This window comes from Trachymyrmex septentrionalis, unplaced genomic scaffold, assembly GCF_001594115.1.
Source record: "Trachymyrmex septentrionalis isolate Tsep2-gDNA-1 unplaced genomic scaffold, Tsep1.0 scaffold44, whole genome shotgun sequence".
NCBI classification, from domain to species: Eukaryota; Metazoa; Arthropoda; class Insecta; order Hymenoptera; family Formicidae; genus Trachymyrmex; species Trachymyrmex septentrionalis.
In genome coordinates, this window is record NW_017305611.1 from 2,237,175 (window position 1) to 2,261,646 (window position 24,472).

Sequence of the window (24,472 nt, forward strand, 5' to 3'; positions counted from 1 at the left end):
GGTTACTCACGAAACCGTACGATTACCTCGTGCGATCTTACGTTGCGTAAGCTTCTTTCACCGAACGATCCATTCGGATCGATCGATCACGCAGCCTTCGATCTGTCCTTGACACGTTCCTCTCGTTGCGAAAATTCTTCCCTATTACAGATGATGACAGTTATTAGTTTGGCGTTATCCGAACGTATTTCCTCTTCGATCGACAATAGCGAGCGTGTGACTCCGGGTAGTCGCGTAAAGAATTTCATTTTCAACCCGCCGCCCGTGATTTGATTAATGAGAAATTCGTGAAATCTTAGTTTAGAGCCGAAGCGGAAACGGCTACCGGCGACCGCGACGATGTCGAACGGATGGCGAACTGAGCGTAAACAGGCAGCGTCGTCGAATCGCTGCCGCGCGTAACTCGACGAGGCGCTGTTAAATGTGACAATTCGTTGATAAAGTAATCACTACTACGCACGGTCCCAGCGTTCTACAGTCGGAGCCTATTTTAGACAGGGCCGTCCAAGTGCCATTATCTGCGACGGTGAATCCAAAGCTATTCGCGCGACTCGGCCGCTCGAGTGACACACAGGCCGCGAGTCGCGGTTGCACCATCACGGTTTTTTCATCACGTCACGCGGTCGCGGCTCGTAGATTTTCGCGTGTCCTGCCCATCGCTGATTATCATCGTTGTCACGTCGAATTTCTCGCGCCTTTCGTTCGCATTCGTTCGCACGGAATAAGCCCCCTTGTCCGTTTCCCAATCGATCGGACGTCGAGTGTCAGTCCTCGTGCGCGTATCGCGAAATCCTTCAAGTTCGCATGGCGAGGTACTACAAAATCGAAAGGACGAAAATCCGCAAGGTCGCGTCCGAGCGACGAAAGACATCTAGAGGCGGCCCTGGCTCTTAAGTCTGACGTATGATGCCGTCAAGTGAGTAATGCTCGCAATTCCACAGCGATGCTTATAAAATATTCGATGCAGAGCTGTCACCGGCACCTCTCCCTCTCTCTCTTTCTCTCTCATTGCCTCCTCTCTTTCCCACTCTCTGTCTTGATATCCGACCGACGAGGGTGCGTCTGTGGTCGTCATTACTCAAGAGCCATCCTCGTCGGCCATCATGGCGGCCGTGTTTGCGGCACGCGAGAGGTATGATTCTTTCGCGGTGATCAACTGGTTATTCGGCGTACCATTCGGCGTTGCCAATTGACAAAAGCCTACTAATACATTGCGATAAATCATCTATCGGCAGGTAATTACCACAAAGGTATTTTATATTTTATTTCGTTGCATTCTCGCTCCGCTGAACCGCTACTCAAGAATTACGGATTTTCAAGTAGCAGCCATGGAACTATAGTTAATGATTTCAATTCCGCGTTTAGCACATAAAGCAACTTTCGATTTTTTTTTTTTCGCAGCTGTCGAATTTAATGGACAGAAACGATTTCTCCTGTTACACGTTTCTAGCGGAGTGACGTAATCACTTTTAGGTCACCAGTGTATTATTTATTTGCTCGTTTGCCTTGCAGATGATTTTTATTTCATTGTTCATTGATAACAATTTAACTAGGTTACTCTCTTCGTCAACATGTTATACATTATTATATATTTTAATCTTGTGATAATGCAAAAATGTAGCTAAAACATGAAAGGCATTTAAATTAGAACGAAGGATAATCACAATAATATAATTATAACTATAATATTTTTAATATATAATACTGATTAGATTCATATACTAACTCATATACTAATATATTTAATTTATGTAAGTGTTTAATTAATATTGAAAAAATGTATCTCAATTAATATAATAATTAATAAGCAAGTTATCATTAAAATAAATAAGCAACACAAATTGTTTGTTCAGTAATAGTTTATTCTCGATACAAATTATTTATTGCTCGTCAAAAGTAATTGAAAAAATTTGAGATTATTTTTTTTATCAATCATTTTATTTCAATGAATTTTTACAAATATTTAAAAAACGGAGCATTTTGTTCACAATAATTCTTTATTTACTTCAGCAGTCTATTTGGAAGTTGTTTTGCTTGATTCAATTAACTTCAATCGTATATAGAATGCGTATTACATCTTCAATCTTTGGGTGCATCCATAATTGAATTAATGTACAACGAGTACTTCGTAATCCTTGAACGACAACTCCTCGCCTTCGTACGGAATGTATAAGCATCCGTGACTTGGTTGTACCTATGGAATTATTTTTTTTAATATAATGTAATCATATATATATATATATATAATGTAATCACATCTGTTAAACTATATCAAAGACGAGCGAAGATAGTGAATGTTTAATTAATGAAAATGTGAATTTAATGTATTCAAATTTAACTAAATAATATGTAAACAAAACAATTGTATTAATAATAAGTCTTCTTCAGTTGTATAAATAGATATTATTCTGCGAAAACAATTAAGAGAAAAATTGAAAAATCGGAATCATTATAGACGATTAACTAAACATGTATGTATGTACATCTATAATGACACCAATTTTTCTATTTTGCTTTTAATTATTTTCACGGAATAATATCTATTTATACATCTGAAAAAGAATATCTTCTTAATATGCAATTGAAACTTGTCTCGCCTATATTTTGTCAATTTTAAATTAACATATTAAATTCGCATTTTTATTATCTATATTTTTATAGTTTTATTAATTACTCTCACATAAATCTAATTTAATATGCCCAATTTAATATTAAAAGATAGTAATTAATTATTTATTTTAAATATTAAAAGCATTATTTTTTATGTCTTAGTACTTAAAGTAAAATTATTAATATCCATTGTTCTTTTTGCTCGTCTTTGTCTCATTCTAACACATTATTATATTGTTTTACAATGACGAATAGGATATTAATTATAGTTTTTAATGTATATTTTGAACAGCTGGATTATATCTTGTCTAATAATAAAGATAAGGGCGCGCAATAAAAATAATAGTATAAAATATATAAAAATAAAAGTGAGTTGCTTGCTGAATACAGACTATAGGTTGCAGAATGTTTTGGCAAATCAAGCATGCTTCGATCAAGTTGCTATTCCATATTTTATGCTTATCATTACTGTCGAACCCTGAGATTAATAGCTGCCGAAAAGACCGACCTTGCCAATTGTTTGAGATCCATTATGGAGGGCACGGCCAACGTACAGAGGTTCTCCATCAGCAGTTTGACCTGCGATTATTGCATCTTCTGGTACTTCACCGTTGCTGCAAAACTCCCATGCAAATTCCCCTTGGACAAGGACCTGGTAAAATCGTAATATCATTCTATGGTATAATTAATTAATTGCTTATAAATATCATCGACAATTGATTTTGACACGTTTTTTGTTCTTATCATTATTCTTTGATTAAACATTATCAGATAACAAAATATAATATAATAATCTCGTGCGAATCTTTGAGACACCTATACCGAATCATATTTTTATCAGATCAATAGCTACTTCCGAAAAAAATTTGATATCTCAAGATCCATCTTGAGTCTAATAAAATTGATTTTAGTAAATCTTATATTATGATTGTTATTTCATGTACTTATTTACGGAGCATTATATAAGTTATGAAAATGATGTAACCGTTTTTAAGCGTTGTTGGAATCAAAGGAAATCGTTGTTAGTTTCTTAGATGAGTTTCGTACAATGAGTTCGTACAATTTTTAATATAGCAAATTGGTGATAATCACTTCTGTGAACAAATTTTGATTAAAGCTAATCTATAATTTTTGTATTAAAAATGCGATAGAATATATTTAATATATTATACTTTATGGTCGATTTTGAGCGACCTTATGAGTGTCCTGATCAAGCAATGCAAAGCTTAGCATGATACTCGTAAGTGATCAGGTTTCTCGTAACATAGAAAACAATTTTTCTGTTTTATTTGCATTTACCTCGTAATTGTCTTTGGGATGTTCCTCGCCGTTGTGACAAACGTAGGCGACACCCTTGTCAGGAATCACTTTCGCTGGTAACATGTCACCATCATGAAAAGCTCTGCCGACGTAAAGTTTGCTTCCGTCAGAGTCGCGACCGCCGATGATCGCGTTTTCTGGCAGCGATTGACTGCTGACACGGCTTACCCATCTGTAGGCTGTAATAATAAAATTATTAGGAAAATCGGTATGTTGAGTATTATATTAACATATTAGTATGATTCGGGTCTATCAAGATTCAGTTTCTCGACTTTATTTTGTTGGCAAAATGAAAATTTTATGTAACTTAATACTTAATAGAATATTTAACTTGATAAAAAATTAATTAAAATAAGGAAAAGTGTAAAAATGTATGTTTTTTATTTTAAACATCTTCTTAAATTAATCTTCTTAAAATAATATACATATATTATAATATAGATTTAAAAATCATTTAAAAAATAATTTTTAATAAAGTTGTTTTAATATTTAATTTTGTTTACTTTTAATATAGAAATACATATATTATAAGAAATAGATATACCTACATACATTTTTTAGATTATATACATACAGTTTATATGTTTTTCTAAATTTTATACATATTTGCAAAGGAAATTATTAATCTGTGTTTTAATAATCATTTAATCCAATTGATATTTATCATGATGATTTTGATATCTAATAATGAAATATTTAATTCCATCGAATGATATAATCTTATTTTGAACAATTTCACGGATATCATAAATAAGTGGTATATAAAACGAATACATATGTTACGTAATATTAATACATTGATACTAACACATGCTCTTTGTCATCAATATGATAAGACTTCTAAATGGTTCTTGTAATCGACTTCACATGCCACATACATATTATCTTTATAATTCATATGACTCACCTACTTTAAAAATAAAGTAACTATATTTAATGGTGGATTTCTTCGCACTTCTGATAAAAAAAATAAATTATGTACTATTTTTACACTTAAATTGATACAGCTATGATCGTAATAACTACTTAATATACTATATAATGCGATAGAAATATTACACGTAAGCATATGTATATTTATGCCATACGTCACAGAATTATTCAATCTTAAGTTATTAAAGCGTAAAAAATAAATTTTTTACTTTTATGTTATTATTAAATGTTTAAACTAGATTAACCTGATTTAGATTAATCTGCTCATAATTAAATTTCAGAAAATTAGTTTTCAAAAATAGCAACTGCACATCCGATAACTACATTTTTAATTAGATTTTAATAATCCAGATTCTTTAACTAGATTTACATTATCCAGACAAATAGTAGAATTGTGATTCGAGTTTTAAAATTCAATATTTGCAAATTTTATTTTTAGTAATAAAATGATTAAAACACAAGAAACGACATTTGGTAAAACATCCTCAATGCAAATGTCGATAAAAAGTTAGAGAATTATAAAGTGAAATAAAATGAGTAAGAAAACAGAGATCTTATAAATGCCGAAAAATTAAAAAAAAATTTATATCTACTTATTTTAATATATTTCAGAGAAATCTTTACCCACCTGGCATAGTGGAAATCGATTCGGCACGGTTGAAGTCTGAATGCAAGATGACGCTTGTCGTATCTGTAGGCTGAGTTAAAAGTTCGTGTAATCTTATCGCTTGTAATCTTATTTGCCGAAATATTTCACTCTCTATCTCTTTTCTTTACTCTTCGCATATAATACTAAACTTACTTAGAACGTATATATAGCGATATGATACTATCATACCTTCACACCTTTCCAATTGAATGTGTCATATTGATTGATTATAACGATTATAGTATAATCGCCATCAGTTTGATCAAATATATTTATTTAGATATTTAACGTTAGTTGTAAATGTACGTATGAAGAGCAATTGTCTTGTTCGTTTTCATTTTTTAAAACACATGTGTTATGTCAAACGTATACCCCTGATGAACATAAAAATCGGAGCGTAAATTAGATGTAATGGGAAAATAACAGAAGCGTAAACAAAACTTTTAGGAGGCAAAAATTGAAACATCAAAATGTAAAGGAAGCGTAAATGCTTTTTTCGTTCCAATTTTTGCCTTCTAGAAGTTTCGTTTACGTTTCTGTTACTCTTTCATTATATTCGACTTACACTCTGATTTTTATTTTCATCAGGGATGTATATATAATTTGTTAATCGAAGATACATTTTGGTAATTAATCCCGGTGAACAAAAGAAAGTTATAGTTATATCACAATAAAATCATGATGATGTGCAAATGCCCGCTTTGTCACAGGTGATATCGCTATGACATTATTATGAAACTGTGATAAAAATTGCACCTCACTATGACACACTGCTATGACATACATAAATTAATGCTTATAACACTCGATTTAAGTGTTTTCCTGCTGGATTACTTGCGTTTAATAAATTACTGAAATTGTATCGCACAAAACACAGAATTTGTAATAATTTACCAAAACGCAAGCAAACCAGCAAAAAAAAACACGCATCGCGTGTGCTGCAGGCTTAACGTGATATTTTTTGCAAAAAGGGGAACTTGTCAATCAATGTCTGCATCATTTTGTTTATATGGCTAAAATTATTAATCTTTTTTGTTATTTAATGCGTGGCAAAAAATTAAAATAAATATAAAAAATTAAAATTAAATTACAATTTTTCCTTAAGATTTAATATTGTTAAATTAACCAATCGCATCTATCGTTAAACAAAATGACAATTGGTCAATTTCGATGGACTAATCGGCCGATTAAATTAATCGGAGTTGGTGAGATCGGACCTAATTGTCGATTGAATTAATCGATTAAATGCTTTTCAAGACCCTTTAAAACAATATATTAAAAATAGAAAAATTAGAAACTTTTCCAAGTAGATGCCTTTCTTATGCCCGTTTCCACTAATATAGATTGACTTTAATCTCGGTTCAACTTACTCTTCGTCTTTTTCTAGTTCTAAAGATGAAAATTTAGAAAAAAGATGAAGAGTAAGTTGAACCGAGATTAAAGTTAATCTACGTTGGTTGAAATGGGCATAAGAGTTTTATAAACTTTGAATTTTTTAAATATTTTTAAAAGACTTCAAAATAATGTTAATCAATTTATATTAGTCAATCATATTTGAACTATACAGCCATTTTTAAATACATCACTAGTAGTTGCCACAGAGTCCTCATAGATGTCGCATTCGTCACTATTTTCCGTTTATCCTAAAAACATCTGGAAGACAAACACGTGAGATCGAGAAGACAATCTTTTATGAATATTTTGATAAAAAAGTGTGCGTAACTCTTGCTTGAAGATGAAAGTTAAAGTATTAAGTAGGAATCCTGATGAATACTTACGAGAGACTAAACGAGACATTCACAAAAGTAAGTAAATCGCCATGATATTTACAGGTCTAACCTGATCGTGCGGAACATAGCAATGAAAATTATATTCAATTATATCAAAAAGCTGAGCAAAATTATTTCAAAGGCAATAGAACATTAAGATAATTAATGCCCAATCATATAATTTCAAGAGAAGGTTGAAGGCGCATAAGTTCCACCAATCGGTGGAAATAACTTACGAAAAAAAAAAAAAAAAAAAAAAACCAATAATCGGATATCGTTTTATCGTTTACAGTTCCACGAAATTTCGATCCCTCTTTACATCCCTTCCAAGCGGCCAGGGAATACACAAAAGCACTGAACGCCGTTAAGTTAGAAAAGGTATTCGCGAAGCCTTTTATAGGCAGTCTAGAAGGCCACAGAGATGCGGTGTCCTGCATATGCAAGCATCCCTCTCAGCTGTCCACGATTCTCAGCGGCGCTTACGACGGCGAGGTGAGAACGTGGTCTCTCAGCCTGGGCACGTGCACACGCGCGTTTTTGGCTCACGATGGCATAGTTCGCGGTATTGCTTACGTGCCAGATGGAAAACATTTAATTACAGTCGGTGACGACAAAACGATCAAAACCTGGGACGCAGTCTCTGCTGGTGAAGATGAGGAACCTGTGAATACTATTGTCAACAAAGTATACAGCTTTTGGATATACTGTTTTCCTAAAATTTACCAAATATGAATATATTAAAAATTTTTTAAGCAATTTTTTTTGTCCGTAGACAGTATTAACTGGCATAACTCATCATCGAGCTAACCCTACATTTGTTACTTGTGGAGAAGGAATATGTCAAATGTGGGAGGATACTCGTAATGAGCCACTTCGTACATTTAAATGGGGTGTAGATAGTCTACTCGACATAAAGTATAATCCTATACAAAAAGATCTTCTAGGTACAACGTTTGATGAAAGATTATTATATTCTATATGCATATGAGATACCAATAAAATATGCTCTATGTCAAATTTAATTTTAATTTCCAGCCTCCTGCGCCAGCGATCGCAGCATAATTTTATACGACACTAGAGAAACAGGACCTCTAACAAGGATAACAATGAAATTACGCAGCAACAAGCTCTCTTGGAATCCTATGGAAGCTTTTATCTTTACCTGTGCCAATGAAGATTACAAGTAAGATATAAAATAGAACATCAAAGGATGGCTTCCTGCAATTTCTTTGTGAATCTTAAATGTATTTGTTTTAGTTTGTATACATATGATATCCGCAAGATGAAAACGCCGGTAAACGTACATATGGATCACGTAGAAGCCGTGATAGATGTGGATTATTCTCCGACGGGCAGAGAATTTGTTTCGGGCAGCTACGACAAGTCGATTCGTATTTTCGAGACGAATAAAGGTCACTCACGAGAAGTGTATCACACAAGACGCATGCACAGACTTACCTGCGTAGGATGGTCGCTCGATAACAAATTTGTAATTAGCGGCAGCGACGAAATGAATCTTCGTATATGGAAGGCTAAAGCATCGGAAAAGCTCGGCATTGTAAGCATACAAATATCACGATTCCACGAATTTATAAGCAATTTTTCAGTTATCGATAATACTCTCCATGTCTCTGTTCCTAATTTCAACAGCTGAGAGTTAGAGAAAGAAACGCACTGCTTGTCAATGAAGCTTTGAAAGAAAAGTACGCGGCGCATCCGGAAGTTCGACGAATTGTACGTCATAGACAAGTACCGAAACACATATATAATGCGCGAGCCGAATTACGAACGATTCGCGAGAAAAGTAAACGCAAGTAAGTATAATGAAAAATCGTAGTGTTCAAATTTTACAATATACTTTTGAATAGTATTATAATATTGTTTTATCTCGCAGGGAGGCTAATAGACGTTATCATTCCAAGAAGGGAACTGTACCGTTTGTATCAGAAAGGCAAAAGAATGTTGTGGCTCACGAAAGCTGAAACGGCACATATTTGTATCTTTTTATCTGCCACATTTCAACCTTTATTTAACGACTCATTTTAAATCATTGAATTTGTATTGTTGGATTCTACAAGATGCTATGCAGTCGTAAGGAATACTTTGTATTATATTTATTGTAATAAATAATTTCTCTTGACATTATACAACGTATTGCGATAATAAAAAATCATGAAACATTACAAACCTCAAGCAATGATTAATGTCATGCGTAGCGTACATTACAACAGTTAATTATGCTGTGTTTTTTGCGCGATTATCTTTTTTAGCACGCATTAATCGATTTAATACAAACACTTCATTTTTCTCTTGTTATTTTTAACTTGATATTCCAAAAACACTATTTTGAAATTTTTGCACAATCCATTAGATCGCACATGTGCGATGAGATTAACGACATGAGACACATCACTGTTTTTACGCAATTGCGGCTATGAGTTGAAAAAATGATTTATGATAGATGTAAACGAAGTTTTACAGATACAGATATTTCTAACGAGACTCGTTATTACAATAAATTTTAGCAATTTGCGTTGTCATCAACGCGTTATAGCGACACATTGTAGAAACGGAAAGTCACAATTGATTCATATTTGCAGAAATCTATTATACATATCATACATACGATTTCAATGCACTATATCCATAATTCTGAACTTTCTTTAACCCAATGCGTCACTAGATACGACTCTGAATATATACTTGTCGACAAATTATGATGAAATCTCATTTGTCGTTCAGGAATCGAAACCGTCATCATTTTAGAAAATTTAATATTCAATGCTACAAAAATGTACGCTATGTTGTCTTTATATCCCTATAGCATAAAAATTTAATCACCAAGACTGTTGCAGCTTAATATTTACTCTTATTTTTTTATAATGAATAACGATCATAATGAATTATTTTAATGAGATGGCAGTTTGTATTCGATGTAGCTTGTACATCCTATACTTAATAGCCAAGGAATCGCTAATATGTGGTGATTATACTCGAAAAATTATTTTCTGGTATATAAAAAAGTGCAGTTTAGTGTCTGGTCGACGCTGAGAATCGTTATTTTAAATACGATAGTTATTTACGCATCGTACGATTTCATTGTCGTAACTATGCGCGAATTTCTGTACAAGACTAGGATAGCTGAGAAACTAAATTATCGCCTATTACAATAATTCGCGTTTCGTCGAGTCGAAATTTCGAGGAAGTTCTGTGTCCTCTCTTAGGCGTAATTGCATTTCCAAGATTCCATGCTGTTTACTAATCCTCTTTGACGTTTATTAATTAAATATACGTGTGGAAATATAACGCGCGAGTGAGAATAATTATAACATATATATATATGTATATATATATACATATAAACACATGTACATCAATATTATGATCAAGGATCAAAGTGAAAAATATTTCAGCCGTTTTTATTCTCGTTTTGCAATTTTTATTCTATATATATCTTGTTTTCATCAAATTATAATGGAATATTTTCCAATAACTTCTTATTATTTCATTCGCCGTGGAATGAGAAATAAATCAGAAAATTTTCGTTTTTCATGTTATTCTGTACGAGATAACAATTGAAATATATGGCAATCAAAATTATTCCATTTTCAATACTAAAAGAGAGCAAACTGTTTCTCTTTTTATCGAAATTTCGGTGAATATTGTTTCGTTTTTGATCCCCGATGTATCATCGGATTGCGATATACTATCGGGAATGCGATTAAATGATAAACGAAAGAATCTAACTCCGACATACATAGGCTCGATAATGGACCATATCTTGACTTTGCTCCCAAGCTCGAACATTTTTTTCAGCGATTCGACTCACTTAGCTGAACCTATAGAATATGTGACGTTTCTTTGTATTTTTCGCATTTCAAAGATATATACTTTTGATTAACTATAAAATCCAATCATAAAAACGGAGGAAGTGATTGCATTTGCCTATTATACAATAGCCTTCCCGTTTCCGGAGTAACTATAGAATATATGTTGTGTGTAACGATGGTGTAATACGAGCCTCAATTACATCTTACGAAAAAAATAGATAACTGTTCAGTGTTCAGTCGAATAAAAATTGCTAGATCACTTTCGGACGCCTGAATAAACTGTAATCGAGACAGGAACTAGATGGAAAAATATTTTAATATAACGCCATTCTGGAAAAGAAAGTTATCGATTTTTCTCTCGGAGAACAATATCCTTCACGTATCACCTTTACAATTTTTTTCTGAAAAAAACAAAAAAAAACATTTTGACATCCTTTCAACGTATTTTTACATTTTATTTCAACTGTAAATTAGTCAAAATTTACTCAAAAATTTATTAAGTTCGTAACCTTTCGCAATGAATTAATTAATTCCCTTATCTTCTTAATGCTCCAATTACGCATCTATTGCGCGTTTTACAACAAGAATATATTATACGAATCGTTTGGTATTGTTGCAACTATCGAGAGCAATCCAAACGATAACAAAATTCGATTTCGACAGTCCGTTTAACGTAGAGAAACTCGCAAAAATATAATAATCTTCGTAACGAGCACTTGAACATATATTAGGTTTTGTAAAAATAATTTATTCCAATTGAAGTTCCGATAGACGATCAATTGCTATAGCATATGCTTAAAACTAACATCTGGCTAGGCGTGCTGTGATACAAAATAATCGAATCGCTATTCCACAGTCACGCGTCCGTATACAACACTAGCAGTTATTAAATTATCTACGCTACGTTTCTTACCGTTATTAATGACTTACGAGTATGTATCACTGGTGGCTGTGCGAGTCTTTCCGGAACATAGATTCGTTAACTAAGCGTCGTTTAAAGTGCGTTGCGCCGACGTCGATTACCTTAGGCAAAATCTCTTCGCGGATAATGATCGCGAATAACGATCGGCTTTTTACATACAATACAAATGGCACAAAATCGATCAGGTACAAATATACCGAACGGTGCCTCACGTATCTTCCATCTGGTTTTAAATAAATCGACAAACCATAGGAAAGTGCAGAAGAGAGAGAGAGAGAGAGAGAAAGAGAGAGAGAGAGAGAGAGAGAGAGAGAGAGAGAGAGAGAGATTGTCGATCGTTTTAGACATTCAGATCGGCCATCATTTTGCGAAAATCCGCTAGGGTATTGTAATCCGGGTCCGAATCGATGTCCGCGAAATCCTTGCTGGAGTCAGTCTTGACGAAGCTCGGATTGTATCGGCTTAGCGACAATGGGCACGGCAATAATTCCGGCATAACCGAATGATGAATGATTAGCGCAGTGAGCGTCGTGAATTCTTTCGTGAAGCCCTGAAACATACAACATTATTGATTTTACAGCGTTCGTGGTGCTGTATCGGCATTAATTCTAACGCTCGTCAAAGTTTACCCACCGCTATCTCGCTCGTGATAATTCTGCTTTCTCTCGCAATTGTAAACGTTGTCGAAACGTAAATTTTATTCAGTCCGTCGAAAAATAAAAATACAATTCATTTTATACGCGTTATATATATTTTCGCAGAAACAATTAAATACCTGTTATTTTTAAATATACAGGAACGATTTCGTTTATAGAAAAAAAATTAGAAATATTAAATGAAAAAGAAAGTAAAAATATAATGTTTTGTTTTTCAAGCCAAAACTGTAGATAATTTAGTCGCAATCGAATTTCAAACAGTATTTCAACAGAGCTCAAAGGTTTAGTTGAAATAATAAAGAGAAAAATCCATTTGATAAATAGCGCAGAAATAACACAACCAGCTTATCGTTTTGGCTATTATTATATGCACATTGTATTATGCGATATTATGCACATTATCATGTTACTGGGCATTGTTGTAACACACGTTGCAGGACAATGAAATGCGATATTAGTCGATCGGAGATCTTTCTTCGCGTTTTCAGTCATATTGCGAGGCACATAACGAGATTTAATATTAAATGTATATCATATATACGGACGCGCTGACACGAACCTCGGCATATCAGGGCTATCGTACACCGGCATTCATTCGAATCTGGCGTTGTGCTTATTACAGTGCGATGCAATTTTCCGCGTCGTCGTAGGGCGAGGGAGAGAGAAAGCAGAGTTTTGATTTCCCAACGGCATCCGCGGCATATCCAACAAAACTCATTTATACTGGTTTCGGAGATTATCAAAGTCCGCGTACTCATTTAATCTATCCTACGAGAGGGGGAAGTTCGACCATTTAAATACCGAATGGCTAAATGCGCGGTAGCTTTGCACCAGGCAGTAGTAGTCCTGAGTATAATGTTCAGACTACTAAAAGCTTCGACCCTTCACGCATTAGCATCCTGCGCGCAGCTTATTTCAATATTAACTTGCGCTTATACAGGAAGATTCTCTCTCTACCGTGGGTATTATTTCGTGCGTTAAAAGAATTTTACCCCTTTCACTAGAACCGACTGTCTAGCTTCGTACAAATGCGAAGATCCAATAAGCAAAATGTTGGCACGTCGACAATTTTGAGTAGAATATCATATCATTGGCATCAATTGTATTAAATTTTTTTAGATACACAAGAGAACAATTCAGTTGGACCACCGAAATAACTATTGAACCTTCAAGCATAAATGAAAAATGCTGCAAAAAGTTTTTGACATTCTAACAATTATTTTATCTTTTTATAGTCCAACAAAATTATTTTCAGATCGATATCCAACTAAATTTTTTAATAATTTTAATAAATTCTTTCCGTATACCACCGATTTACTCCAATAATAAATTGCCAGCAGAAAACCAACAGAATTTGTTTTGTGCTCATTTAAATGTCCTTTTTAAAGTAGAGTATATTTATATTTCTGCAATTTATTCCACTATTACATTTAACTAGCAGATTCCATTGTACTTCCGCTGATATTCTGGCGTATAATTTATAGCGGACACTTTGCGAAATTTACTTTCGATACATTCAGCTGTTTCGAGAGCCGTCGTGATTCTCTCTCTAACTAAAAACAGCATATCGCATCTATCAAAACAATCAGCGTTATTCTCAGAGAGAAACGTAAGTAAAACGTAAGTAAATTGCAATCCGTGCAGTTTTCGCTTTTATGGTCCTTTGATGGGAACGCGAATGCTGTTTGGCCAACGGCAGATTCACTATGACTTTCGCGAGCCGTTTGCGATTACTTTGGTACTCGATACTCGGTAAAGAATGGCCGAAGACAGAAGGAGAGACTTACTTTGATTTTGTAACCTTTGTTTGTACGCATTATGAGATAATGGGCTATTCCACTCGGCTGAAATTCACGGGGCACACGGAGGGAGAGGGCGTAACATCCGGGCTTGCTGGTACTCTCGCGCACCATAAACGCTCCTTCCGGCTCTTGGCTCAATACTTCCAGCGTTATCTCTCTGAAATCACGATTCGTATCATCAATGATAAACGGTCAGGAGGCCTTTTCTTGCTGAGAGAAACAGAGGAAATAATCGGATTTGCGTATTCCATTTACAAAGGCAGCTACTGGAAACTGGACTATAGACTGGATCACCCGACGAACATTTAAAATTAGCCAGAGGCGATGTGTGACTATTTTGGCTCGCCGAAAGCACCGAGAAAGCACCGCGTGAGCGCGCGAGCTTGTGTGCGCGTGTTTATATTTTACTCCGACGTGTGTAGTAATGTCGCGGAGGCCAACCTGGGTATTCCAGCTTGAAACCAGGGCGCCTTGCGTAGCTCGGCCTCCTCACTTCGATTATTCAGGCTGTCTGTTCTCTCGGGTAAAGGCGGCGGGGTTGGCGTGGAGCCATGAGTGCTTCCGTCAGCGGGTACCGAGCTGCTCGACGTGCTAATTTGCGATCTTCTTTTCGACTTGAATTCCGCCTCCGTACCCGAGTCCGGGCAATTGTGCCCTATCCTGAAAATGAAAGAGCTCGTTCGCTGTCGTTCACGATTCGTACCGATCGTCCCTCGTCATTACCGAAAAGGCGAGAGAGAGAGAGAGAGAGAGGGGGGGGAGGGGCGAAGGAGAGAGAGAGAGAGAGAAGAAGAGGGAAGAATGGAGAACGGTTCGGCTATAAACTTACCTGTTGTTCTCGATGTTGAAATTCTTCACGTTAGTGATGGACGCGTTGATGGTGTTATCGAGGCTCTCGGACGGTGGAATCTTGTTGTATGACGGCCTCGTACCCTCCGAGTCGATGATCGCCTCGTTTATGTAGCCCCCGGAATGGGGCCTGTTCGATGGGCTGGTCGGCGTACTGCTACCGCTGACGAGCGGGCAGCTGTCATCCTCACCGTTCAACCCAAGAACGTCGCGTCCACCTGTCAAACCCATCGCCAGCCGCTTTATCAGCGGCGGCTTGTCCGTTAGCCTCTTGTACGAGTTCAACTCTGTCGGCGAGTTGCTCTCATCGCTGCTCGGCGTGCTCTGCTGGGACAAGCTCTTTGGCTCGTCCACATTCGTTATGGGACCGAGAACGTTCGTAAACGACGGCCGTAGACCTGGGATTGTGTTTGGTGCCTGGAATTGTTCGAATTCGTCGTTTGAGCGCGACCAAGCGTTTCACTTGTTTCGAGGTAAACCGTGTTCTCTCGGTCGTGGCAAAGCGCGTCACGCGCGAGAAATGGATAAAGCCGCGATATTGGAAGAGATATTAAAAGAGACACTACGCGCCGCCTAGCGCCCGACGATGAGCGCGCGGCGTTCTACGAAGTTAATTTACTCTAAGTTGCTACCAGACTACCAACCGGGCTAATTCGCTTTCGCGTAATAACGCCCGAGTGTAATATAATAGCGGCTCCACAACTCCGCTGACGATGGATTTGTTACACTTGTATGAAATCACCTTTACGCTGGCGAGTCGCAGCGTGGGCGAGCCGGCGCTGCCGAGTTGCACGTTCATATCCGCTGCAGACGGACCCCTTCCAGTCTTGGAGGTGGGCGACGTCCGACTTTTCAGCCACGAGTTCGACGACGGACTCCTGCAAGCGCCCGCGGCGGTCGTGTCGTCTCCGGGCAGCGATTTGTTCTGCAAACGAAACGGCGGTCATTGCCAAAATTACATCCCCCGTCGCGACACACCGTGTACTTAAAGAGGACCTCCGATTATTTCCTCAAGATCGGAGGTAGCCTCTCCGACGCGCAATCATTGCCTTAAATGCGGATCCGAGAGAGAGAGCTCGGTCTCTCTTGGACGAATCGTTGATTAAGCAGAACCATCGGAACGATTCAATCTCTTCGAGATTCTCCCGGGATGAATATTTAATAGGCGGAATCACACAGGCGATCCTAAGGCGATTTTGCGGCGGGGACCATGGCGAGCGGACCGTGGCGGACTGACCGTTTACTTGGAAACGCGACGAGGCGAAACGCAAGGCGACGCAAGGCGACGCGAGACGGTAAGCGAGAGACTTGGCTCGAATTTATAATTAACGCGGCTCGTAAACGGGACACCTACTGGAATCGGTGGCCCTCGTGAGACGGAGAGGACACGGTTGTCGTCGTTGTCCCTTTCGTCTCGCGCTTCTTGGATATTTAAGAGGCTCTTCCGCGAGCTCTTCTCCAGCAGCAGCTTCCTTACTGCTGTACGTGTATATGCATCCCGGTACGTGTATTTGCTCTGCTTCCTGGCATATAGCAGTCGCTACCATCTGCTCCAATAGCCTCCAGAATATCGTGCTTGCGCGGAAGGAAAAAAGAATTCGATCGTACGACTTGGACAAACAATCTTATAGTGATTTCGCAGCATTTCGTGAGAAAAGTTTTAGGCGAAAAGTTATATAATGATCGACCGAGTCGTTCTTTGTTACGCGTTTCCCGGATAATTAAAAGTATCCTTTTCACTTTCTATATATGCCTCTATTTGTTTCGTTTGACAAAATAAATTGCTGCGATAGAACTCAACAAGCGTAATCTTTAAGAAGATCTCGGAACTGACTGTCCGCTAATTGCTAAAACTACTTAATTGCAATCTACGGCGCTTTTGTGAGAAAACTAGCAGATGGCACGATACCGAACCGGCCTGTAAAGTTTAACTCAACTAACTCGCTAGCTGACAGCGGCAAAAATAAATGACTTCGTTAGCACTTTAAACTACACGGTGCTCCTTTTATTTGCCAGCAAAGTGCGCTGGTGACAATTCTTTTGTGTCTCGCGTAATTTGCATTTTTTCATTATTTTGCGGTCATTTATTCAAATGGATCGGGATCTATTATTTTGATATGTTTGAAACATACCCACGACGTTCGATGCTCCTGCTTGTCCTTGCGATAAGACGGTGTCGATCGTGATGAGATTACATCCTGAAGGATCGGTTGGCGCTGAAGCTGCGCCACGTACGCCATGCGGAAAGCATTGCCAACGATGGTGTTCAACTCCTCCGCCTGCAAGCAGACAGGAAAGCTCGAGTTCCGACACAAATTTTATTAAACACAGCATTTTGCTGTTTCTTTTGTAATATTACCGTTGCAATCCGATTGTGGCCGTGAACGCAGTTTGTTGCTTTCAGTTTAATTACAAAGAATATTTCCGTGTTTGTGCTCCACGAAATGAATTAATTATACGTAATTGATTCTTTTGAAAAAAAATAAATACGCAAATTACGTATACGATATTTACGATTAAAACTTTACTGAGCATAATTGGATATTTCACATGACATGAAATATATTGTTCAAAGAATAACTTTTTTCGAGTGGAAGAGCGAGGGCAATTGTTTCCCGCAGTTTTTTTCAGCGCTAAATTATGATTCCATTTATCAAATAAATTACCATAAACAGGATTGCATTCAGCGTTTAAAAATTGTGAGAAATTATTATTTTCATTCTTATACATTTTTTGAAATCAAATAATAATAATTTGTAAGACAATCGGAAAAGTTTGAAATGTATTTTTTTTTTTTTTTTTTTTTTTTTTTTGGACAATTAAACTCTTCTGCATTGCAAGATTTTATTTTATTTTATATCTAAAAAAGAATACTGTACACTCAGAGAAAAGGTTGCTTTGATTTAAAGAAATGTTTTTTTTGTTATACGGTTAGAAACAAATTTTTTTTTTATTTGCGAAAAAATTGTTTTTATTTAAACATTATTTTTTTAAATCAAATAAAATTTATTTGATTTAAAGAAATTATGTTCAAATTCAAGAAATGACATTCAAATAATGATTTGTAAATTTTATTTGATTAAAAAAAAAAATGTTTAAATCAAAGCGACATTTTTTCTAGCAAAGAAACGTTTCTTTAAATCGAAGCAACCTTTTCTCTGGGTATACAGTCATACTGTAGTCAAAATGCTGTGCATAAAAAAGAAAAGAAAACCGTAGTGCCCGCGTCGTCGGGCAGCATTATAATTAAACTTTAATGCAAGCCTAGAAAAATTTACGTCGCACAAAAATAATGCATCGTCGGGTCAATTAGATTTTTCCGGATCCTCTGGTGGCGGAGGAGAAACGCGCGGCCGACCGCACGTTGACGAGCAGAGAGACGTTGCCGCAGCGCAAAAGCGAAGTCTGAATGTGTAATAAGCACTCGCGGAGAGCCGCAAGCTTTCGGGGCACGAAACATTCGCTCGTGCATGCGTTTAGAAAGCTCTCGAGTGCATACGTTTCGCGTTTGTACGCGAGCCAGATGCAGATAGACTGCATGTAGGCGTGCGTACGTTACGAGCGGTCACGCAGAGGTACACGTACAGCCAGAAATGGGAAAAGGGTCGGCGAGGGCTATCTTTCTCGTTTCGGGAAGCTCCACCGCTGAAAGCCGCGACGCGATGCGTATTAATGAACACCGGGTCGACCGTAGGGTCTGCGAGTCTAAAGAGAAGCATTGTACGCACACGGAGATGGACGAAGGTGGCGATTAACGTCTCTCGTCCGTCTGACTTTTCCTTTCACGATGCAAACCGTCTGGCGAGATATTCAATCGTTTCGCGGGGGTATCTATGTACATCTCGGATTCTAGCCTCGCATACTTCGCCTATGTAGTACTTCGTCTATGTACTCCCCGTGACATTGTTACGACATTGTTGCAAGCGATGCGGAAATCCCGGCTTGGCTTCAGCGTGCCCCCCCCCCCCCCCCACCCCCCGTAAAGCAAGGAAATACGCGGCTCGCCAGTGAAATCCGCGTACGAGCGACGAAAATGCAAAAAAAAAACGAGAGATAGGATTGCAAAGCCGAACGTATCGCGCTACGTATTTTCCAATGATGCTACACATTGGTTTGCACGAGCTTTTCACCGTCCGCCACAGCGTTGCTACAGAAGCCTACTAGGTAGAGGTGCAGCGCTTGGATCAGCCATTTGGCATGTAGAAAGGCGAAGCGAAAGAAATAATGCAAGAAAGTAATGCGTTTTAATGAATACGCGCTCGTGCAGGAAAACGGCGCGGCAACGGTTGAGCTTTTTGAATTAAAACGCGCAGCAATGCTCACTCGAATAATTTCATGGTTTGTGGTTTGAGGTCAGGTCGAATGATTCCACTAGTTACGAGATATTTCAATTACGTTTGCGCGCGGGGTAAGGCGATGACTTGAGCTATAATTGCGTACCGGACGCACGGTTGCTCTGCAACTCGCTAAGTCATATCCGAGCGTTCTCTTCCGTTGCTCCATAAGTGCCATACGAATCTCCATTTTAGTATAAATGTGTATTGGCTTCGCCACACAAATTTTTCCTTATGAGAGTTGTGAAGAGATACAATAACATCTATATTAAGTGATCCCCGAATCGTTCAATATTGTTGTACAATTATTTCGAACAATATTATTGATGCGCACTTTAAATTGAAAACAGTTTTTGACAATGTAGACGATCAATAATATTGTGCAGTAACGAATATTGTACAATAATGTTGATCGCCCAAGAATCAGATCTCCTTTAGAGATCAAATTGTATCCAATTTGAATAATGTTTAATCATTTCTATAGGTTACTAATATGTTAATTTAACTAGAACAATTTAATTTGAAAATGTATCAAATCTAATTCAAGTTTAATTTATTATTTACTAAGTGCATACGTTAATATGAACATTGTTTATTTTTAAACGACGACATTCAACCACAGAAATGAATTCATTTACATTCTGACATACGAGTACATCATGAAAATTAAAAAAAAACCAAAACATTACTCAAGACATTTACTTAAAATTATCATTGCTTATTTGATATTTAACAGTATATTTTATAAAAGTGAGAGATCAGATATATTGATGAATGAAATATATTCAACCTGTTATTTGTGATATATCGATTAAATAATTTTTCTTTCATCATTTGGAAAAAAGGAAATTGCGCGTTCACATGTCTGTTGCTTTAATGATGCAAACAGATTATTCGCAACTGTTTTAGTTGTTGGATTTGAAATTTAAAACACGATAGAGTCCACGCATTCAATCTACCCTATTTAACTCCTTTCAGCAGCTCTTGCTACTTTTATTAGGCGCGTATATTTGTGCATCAAGCGTCAAAATGCAAAACGGCAGATATTATCAATGAAGTAGCGCACAACGCGTTCCACAACGTGGGAAAATCTGAGGACTAATTTATCGCAGGAAAGAACACGTTTCTGCCGTCAACGGTACGTTTCGTAGAAATCGTGAAGAAAACCGTCCGAGCAATGGAAGCTCGCTTGCTCACCGCGAAGAGCAAAGGATCGTGTCATAGAGGAGAATTTATCGCGTCGTGGGCGGAACGCTGGACACGGGCTGGATCCCTCGACTTCGACCCTTCTCCTCTCCGTCCCCGTGGCCGAGAATCGAAAATACGGCCCTGAGATTCCCGCCCCGAGGTGGAATTTAAGCGCGATGAAATCATCACCGGCGACTCTTCTTCCTCTCCGCTCTACCCTATCCTGGACGTTGACTCGAGCAGGCACTGACCCTCTTCACCGCGTTTTGATTCAGGTCCGTTTGATCGATCGCGATGACCGTACCGCTGTTACCGCGGTAAATCGCGACACACTCTGTGCGACTTTCTGGAATCGCAGACGAAAGGTTTCCGTCAGCGAAAAAATTCTCAAGATGAAGTGTCAAACCGAAAAGAGACCTCAGCCGTCCGTGGATCAAACGTCGCGCGGATAAAACGTTACGCGGATTTGAAGAAAGAAGAAAAGGAAGAAAAAAAAAGAAAGGCATAACTTCGAAAGAGCTATTTTAGCTTGCTCGAGCACAGACCGATTCGCTGTTTGCGCCGGTGGCTTCGCGGCAAAAAAGACGAGGAGGGACACCGGAATCGAATGGGAAGGGAACCGAAAGGGCGATGGATCGCGCGCCGTGGCTTTGCGCCGGTGCAGCGTGACGGGCTACATTCCAGGCATTCCGCGCGGTCACGGCCATATCTCCAGCTCCTCTAGATTTCCCGTCCCGCATACACCCGGTCTACCAACACCATCCCGCGGTAACACAAGCCGGTACTCGCAATAATGGCGCTCGGATGGGGACCGGCCCTCTCGTCGCGCCTCTCTGAATTTCCCTCGCTTCGGTTTCTGGTTTACCTCGGCGTCGCCCGCCGATGCTCTACCTCCGGGTGTAAATAGCCGGGGAGGAAAAATTGTGGAGTACGAAGTAACCGGACCTTCCTTGTCGCGCGTTATTATTGTGCCGCACGAAGCGATGCCGACTCAACCATCTTGGTACCGTCGCTTCGCTACCAACGCCACGTAGTCATCGGACTACGTTCAGGAGAAAAAGAAGCTTTACAACTCTATTGTAAGATCCTTTAATATCATTGATTCTCGCTCTTAATTCCTCGCCTAAATATAATGAACTAATCACATTAAAGAATCTTACAACAGTTTCAAAGCTGCTTTTTCTGCTGAACTCAGCGATTGACGGTTCAAACCATGCTTTTACATTCACATCATTATCCTAATTCTTTCTCGTAATAACAATGCCCTAATAAAATTATTATCATAATAATTACGCTTCTTTCATCCATTCGATTGCGTTCTTCCGATCTGCCTGCGCGGATGCTGTAGAGCTTGCAACTGTGCTCGCTGAAGATGACAACAAATACGAATTTGCGACAACCCCGCTGTGATATATCGTTCCCACAAACGTTAGTTAAAGTTAACAGAAGTTTAACTAGTTCTCTGTCATTTTCAATCTCTGTTTGTTCGAGAGAGAAAGGAGATCATGTGCTCAAGGACTGTCAAACTCGTGCGATCGACGAATCAGGTTGAAACGAGCATGAACAAGTTCTGCCTTCGGTGTTATGGGCTTCTGCTTATGACAGGCACGGCAGTTTCGAATGTCAAATATTCAAGTTGCACCGTTACACGCCGTTATACCAATACGACCGGACTTGTGCGTTAGACTCGTTGACGTATAATTGTTACAACGTTCGAGGCGATTATTCAATGATGCCAGAATTTACTCCGGAAATTGAATTAGAATATATTTCAGAGAAAATATTCTTTTTATTTATTTTTTTTTTAAGAGAACGAATTCACATTCGCATGATAATGAAGATGCGAACGTACCACTTATCTTCCCTTGATTGTATTCATGAATATCAAGAATCAATCGTTTCTGCGAAAAGAAATTATCATTCAAATAACAGGCTACGGAAGGAGACGGAATGTGGATACATTAATAAATACATATTAATCGATGTAAACGACACAGAATAAAAGAATATTTCGACATTTAGTGCGAGGTCTCTTGTGCCAAAAAAATTAATATTAATAAAATTATTATTAATATAAAATATAACATTAGTAATTTTTGTAGATTTTATACAGTTTGTTTTTGTTTTTAACTCACGTGCTGATTAATATTCAAATGTTTTTTATTATTAAATATTATTTATTCAAATGTCTATTTCAAAGTTGGGCATTTAACGATATTATATAATATTATTAAATCAATATTATTAAATTAATAATTAATAATTAATTTAATATTACTGATGCTAATAAGTATTTTTTAAACTTACAATAAATTTATTACAGAAAGCATTATCCCATTAATTAGAATTTGAACCTGGATCTCCCTGCAATGGAAGACAGATGATTAGCAACAATAATTTTGACTCTGCGCTTTTTGAACTAGCCGCAAATCCATAGGAGAGGCTGTACAACCTTGTTGATGTATAATGCCGTTATGCCGAAATATCGTTTGACCGTATGGCGAGTACTTTGTTCGATGTAATGTGAAATCGGTCGAAGATTGGATCGAATATAGTTAGAGAGATGCATCGGTCAGGAAGCGCAGATGAAGCACAACCGTTGCATAATCTGACCCTTTGATCAGCAATTAACGTCACTGGAGTCTGCTGATGGTCACTCCATCTGTTACGTATCTAAAAGACACGATACCAAAATATTACTAACATTGTAGCCTCGTTATAGAACCGGTCGCTTTTGCGTTTTTCCAAAATTAATATAATCCCAGCTTTTAAATATAAAAATTAAGTCGAAACAATATATGACATTTTTAGAATATGTTAAATTAAAATTTTAATAGTTTAAATTTAATATTTTAAATTTTAATATTTAAATGTCTGGCCATCTCTTTGGATTTAAATTATGCCAATAAAGTTATCAAAAAAAATTTTAAAAGTTTTTTTTACCACGACAAATTCAAAGTGATTGTAAAAATAATACTACTTTTATAATATATTTAAGATTTGTCATTTTCTTTAATAACGCCAGATTAACAGAAATTTGCGCTCATAATAACGTAATGGAAGCATTTATTGCTATCGCTATCGTAACTTGCTCTTATTAACGGATTATTAGCGTGGAACCCACGTATCAAGTCGGCTAAATGAGCGATATAGCCTTGATTGGCTTTACTGTCGCGATTCATCCGTCTGGCTCATCATATGAGGGCTCTTGACAATAAGCGGCGAGTTTAAAGACGTAGTGATGCGTGAATCGTGCATCACGGTAGGACAATACGCCCACTTTGTAGCCCGTAGAGTTTGCTAGTGCACCCTTGAGCCTCGTCATTAAACCTATTTCGGTGCCTCCAGAAATGCACCCTCGAGGACGCATGCAACGCGCGAGGAGAACCACGCTTCGCTTCAAATTTCTTGTAGCTCGAGTTCCCTCCTTATCGAACGCGCGGTTCCGGAAGTAATTCTTAGATATGGACGCAAACATTCAATAGAGAATAGTATGTATTCCTAGAATCGTTATCAACGAAACCAATATTGAGTTGCTGAACCATCATTGTGAGTTGCTGAACTATCGAACCATTCTAACAACATAATAAATAAAATAAAAAGAATAATG

At 37.5% G+C, this 24,472-nt stretch overlaps 3 protein-coding genes across 8 annotated transcripts in view; 1 reads left to right on the forward strand and 2 right to left on the reverse strand.

The window, feature by feature from the left end:
• Positions 1 to 1,968: 1,968 nt before the first annotated feature.
• On the reverse strand, positions 1,969 to 5,772 carry LOC108751364. The gene is made up of 5 exons (XM_018491484.1): positions 5,702 to 5,772; positions 5,492 to 5,561; positions 3,910 to 4,109; positions 3,119 to 3,262; positions 1,969 to 2,194 (listed from the first exon to the last, which is right to left on the reverse strand). The coding sequence occupies exons 2-5, from the start codon at positions 5,496 to 5,498 to the stop codon at positions 2,108 to 2,110; spliced, it is 438 nt and encodes a 145-aa protein (XP_018346986.1). The 5' UTR covers positions 5,499 to 5,561; positions 5,702 to 5,772; the 3' UTR covers positions 1,969 to 2,107.
• A 1,389-nt stretch (positions 5,773 to 7,161) lies between these two features.
• LOC108751337 (DDB1- and CUL4-associated factor 13) lies at positions 7,162 to 10,663 on the forward strand. Its single transcript, XM_018491446.1, has 7 exons — positions 7,162 to 7,317; positions 7,574 to 7,965; positions 8,054 to 8,225; positions 8,317 to 8,464; positions 8,539 to 8,839; positions 8,932 to 9,095; positions 9,176 to 10,663. The coding sequence occupies exons 1-7, from the start codon at positions 7,248 to 7,250 to the stop codon at positions 9,261 to 9,263; spliced, it is 1,335 nt and encodes a 444-aa protein (XP_018346948.1). The 5' UTR covers positions 7,162 to 7,247; the 3' UTR covers positions 9,264 to 10,663.
• A 1,655-nt stretch (positions 10,664 to 12,318) lies between these two features.
• The window catches only part of LOC108751467 (tensin-1-like), a 62,813-nt gene continuing 50,659 nt past the window's right edge, over positions 12,319 to 24,472 (reverse strand). For 5 of the 6 annotated variants that reach the window (XM_018491688.1, XM_018491690.1, XM_018491689.1 and 2 more), the window contains 6 exons: positions 17,473 to 17,619; positions 16,083 to 16,265; positions 15,321 to 15,757; positions 14,933 to 15,151; positions 14,477 to 14,648; positions 12,319 to 12,583 (listed from right to left, as the gene is read on the reverse strand). In XM_018491688.1, coding sequence (XP_018347190.1) covers positions 12,374 to 12,583; positions 14,477 to 14,648; positions 14,933 to 15,151; positions 15,321 to 15,757; positions 16,083 to 16,265; positions 17,473 to 17,619 — 1,368 coding nt within the window. In that variant the 3' untranslated portion in view covers positions 12,319 to 12,373. The remainder of the gene's footprint in view (positions 12,584 to 14,476; positions 14,649 to 14,932; positions 15,152 to 15,320; positions 15,758 to 16,082; positions 16,266 to 17,472; positions 17,620 to 24,472) is intronic. The other variant, XM_018491691.1, reaches the window with a different exon arrangement.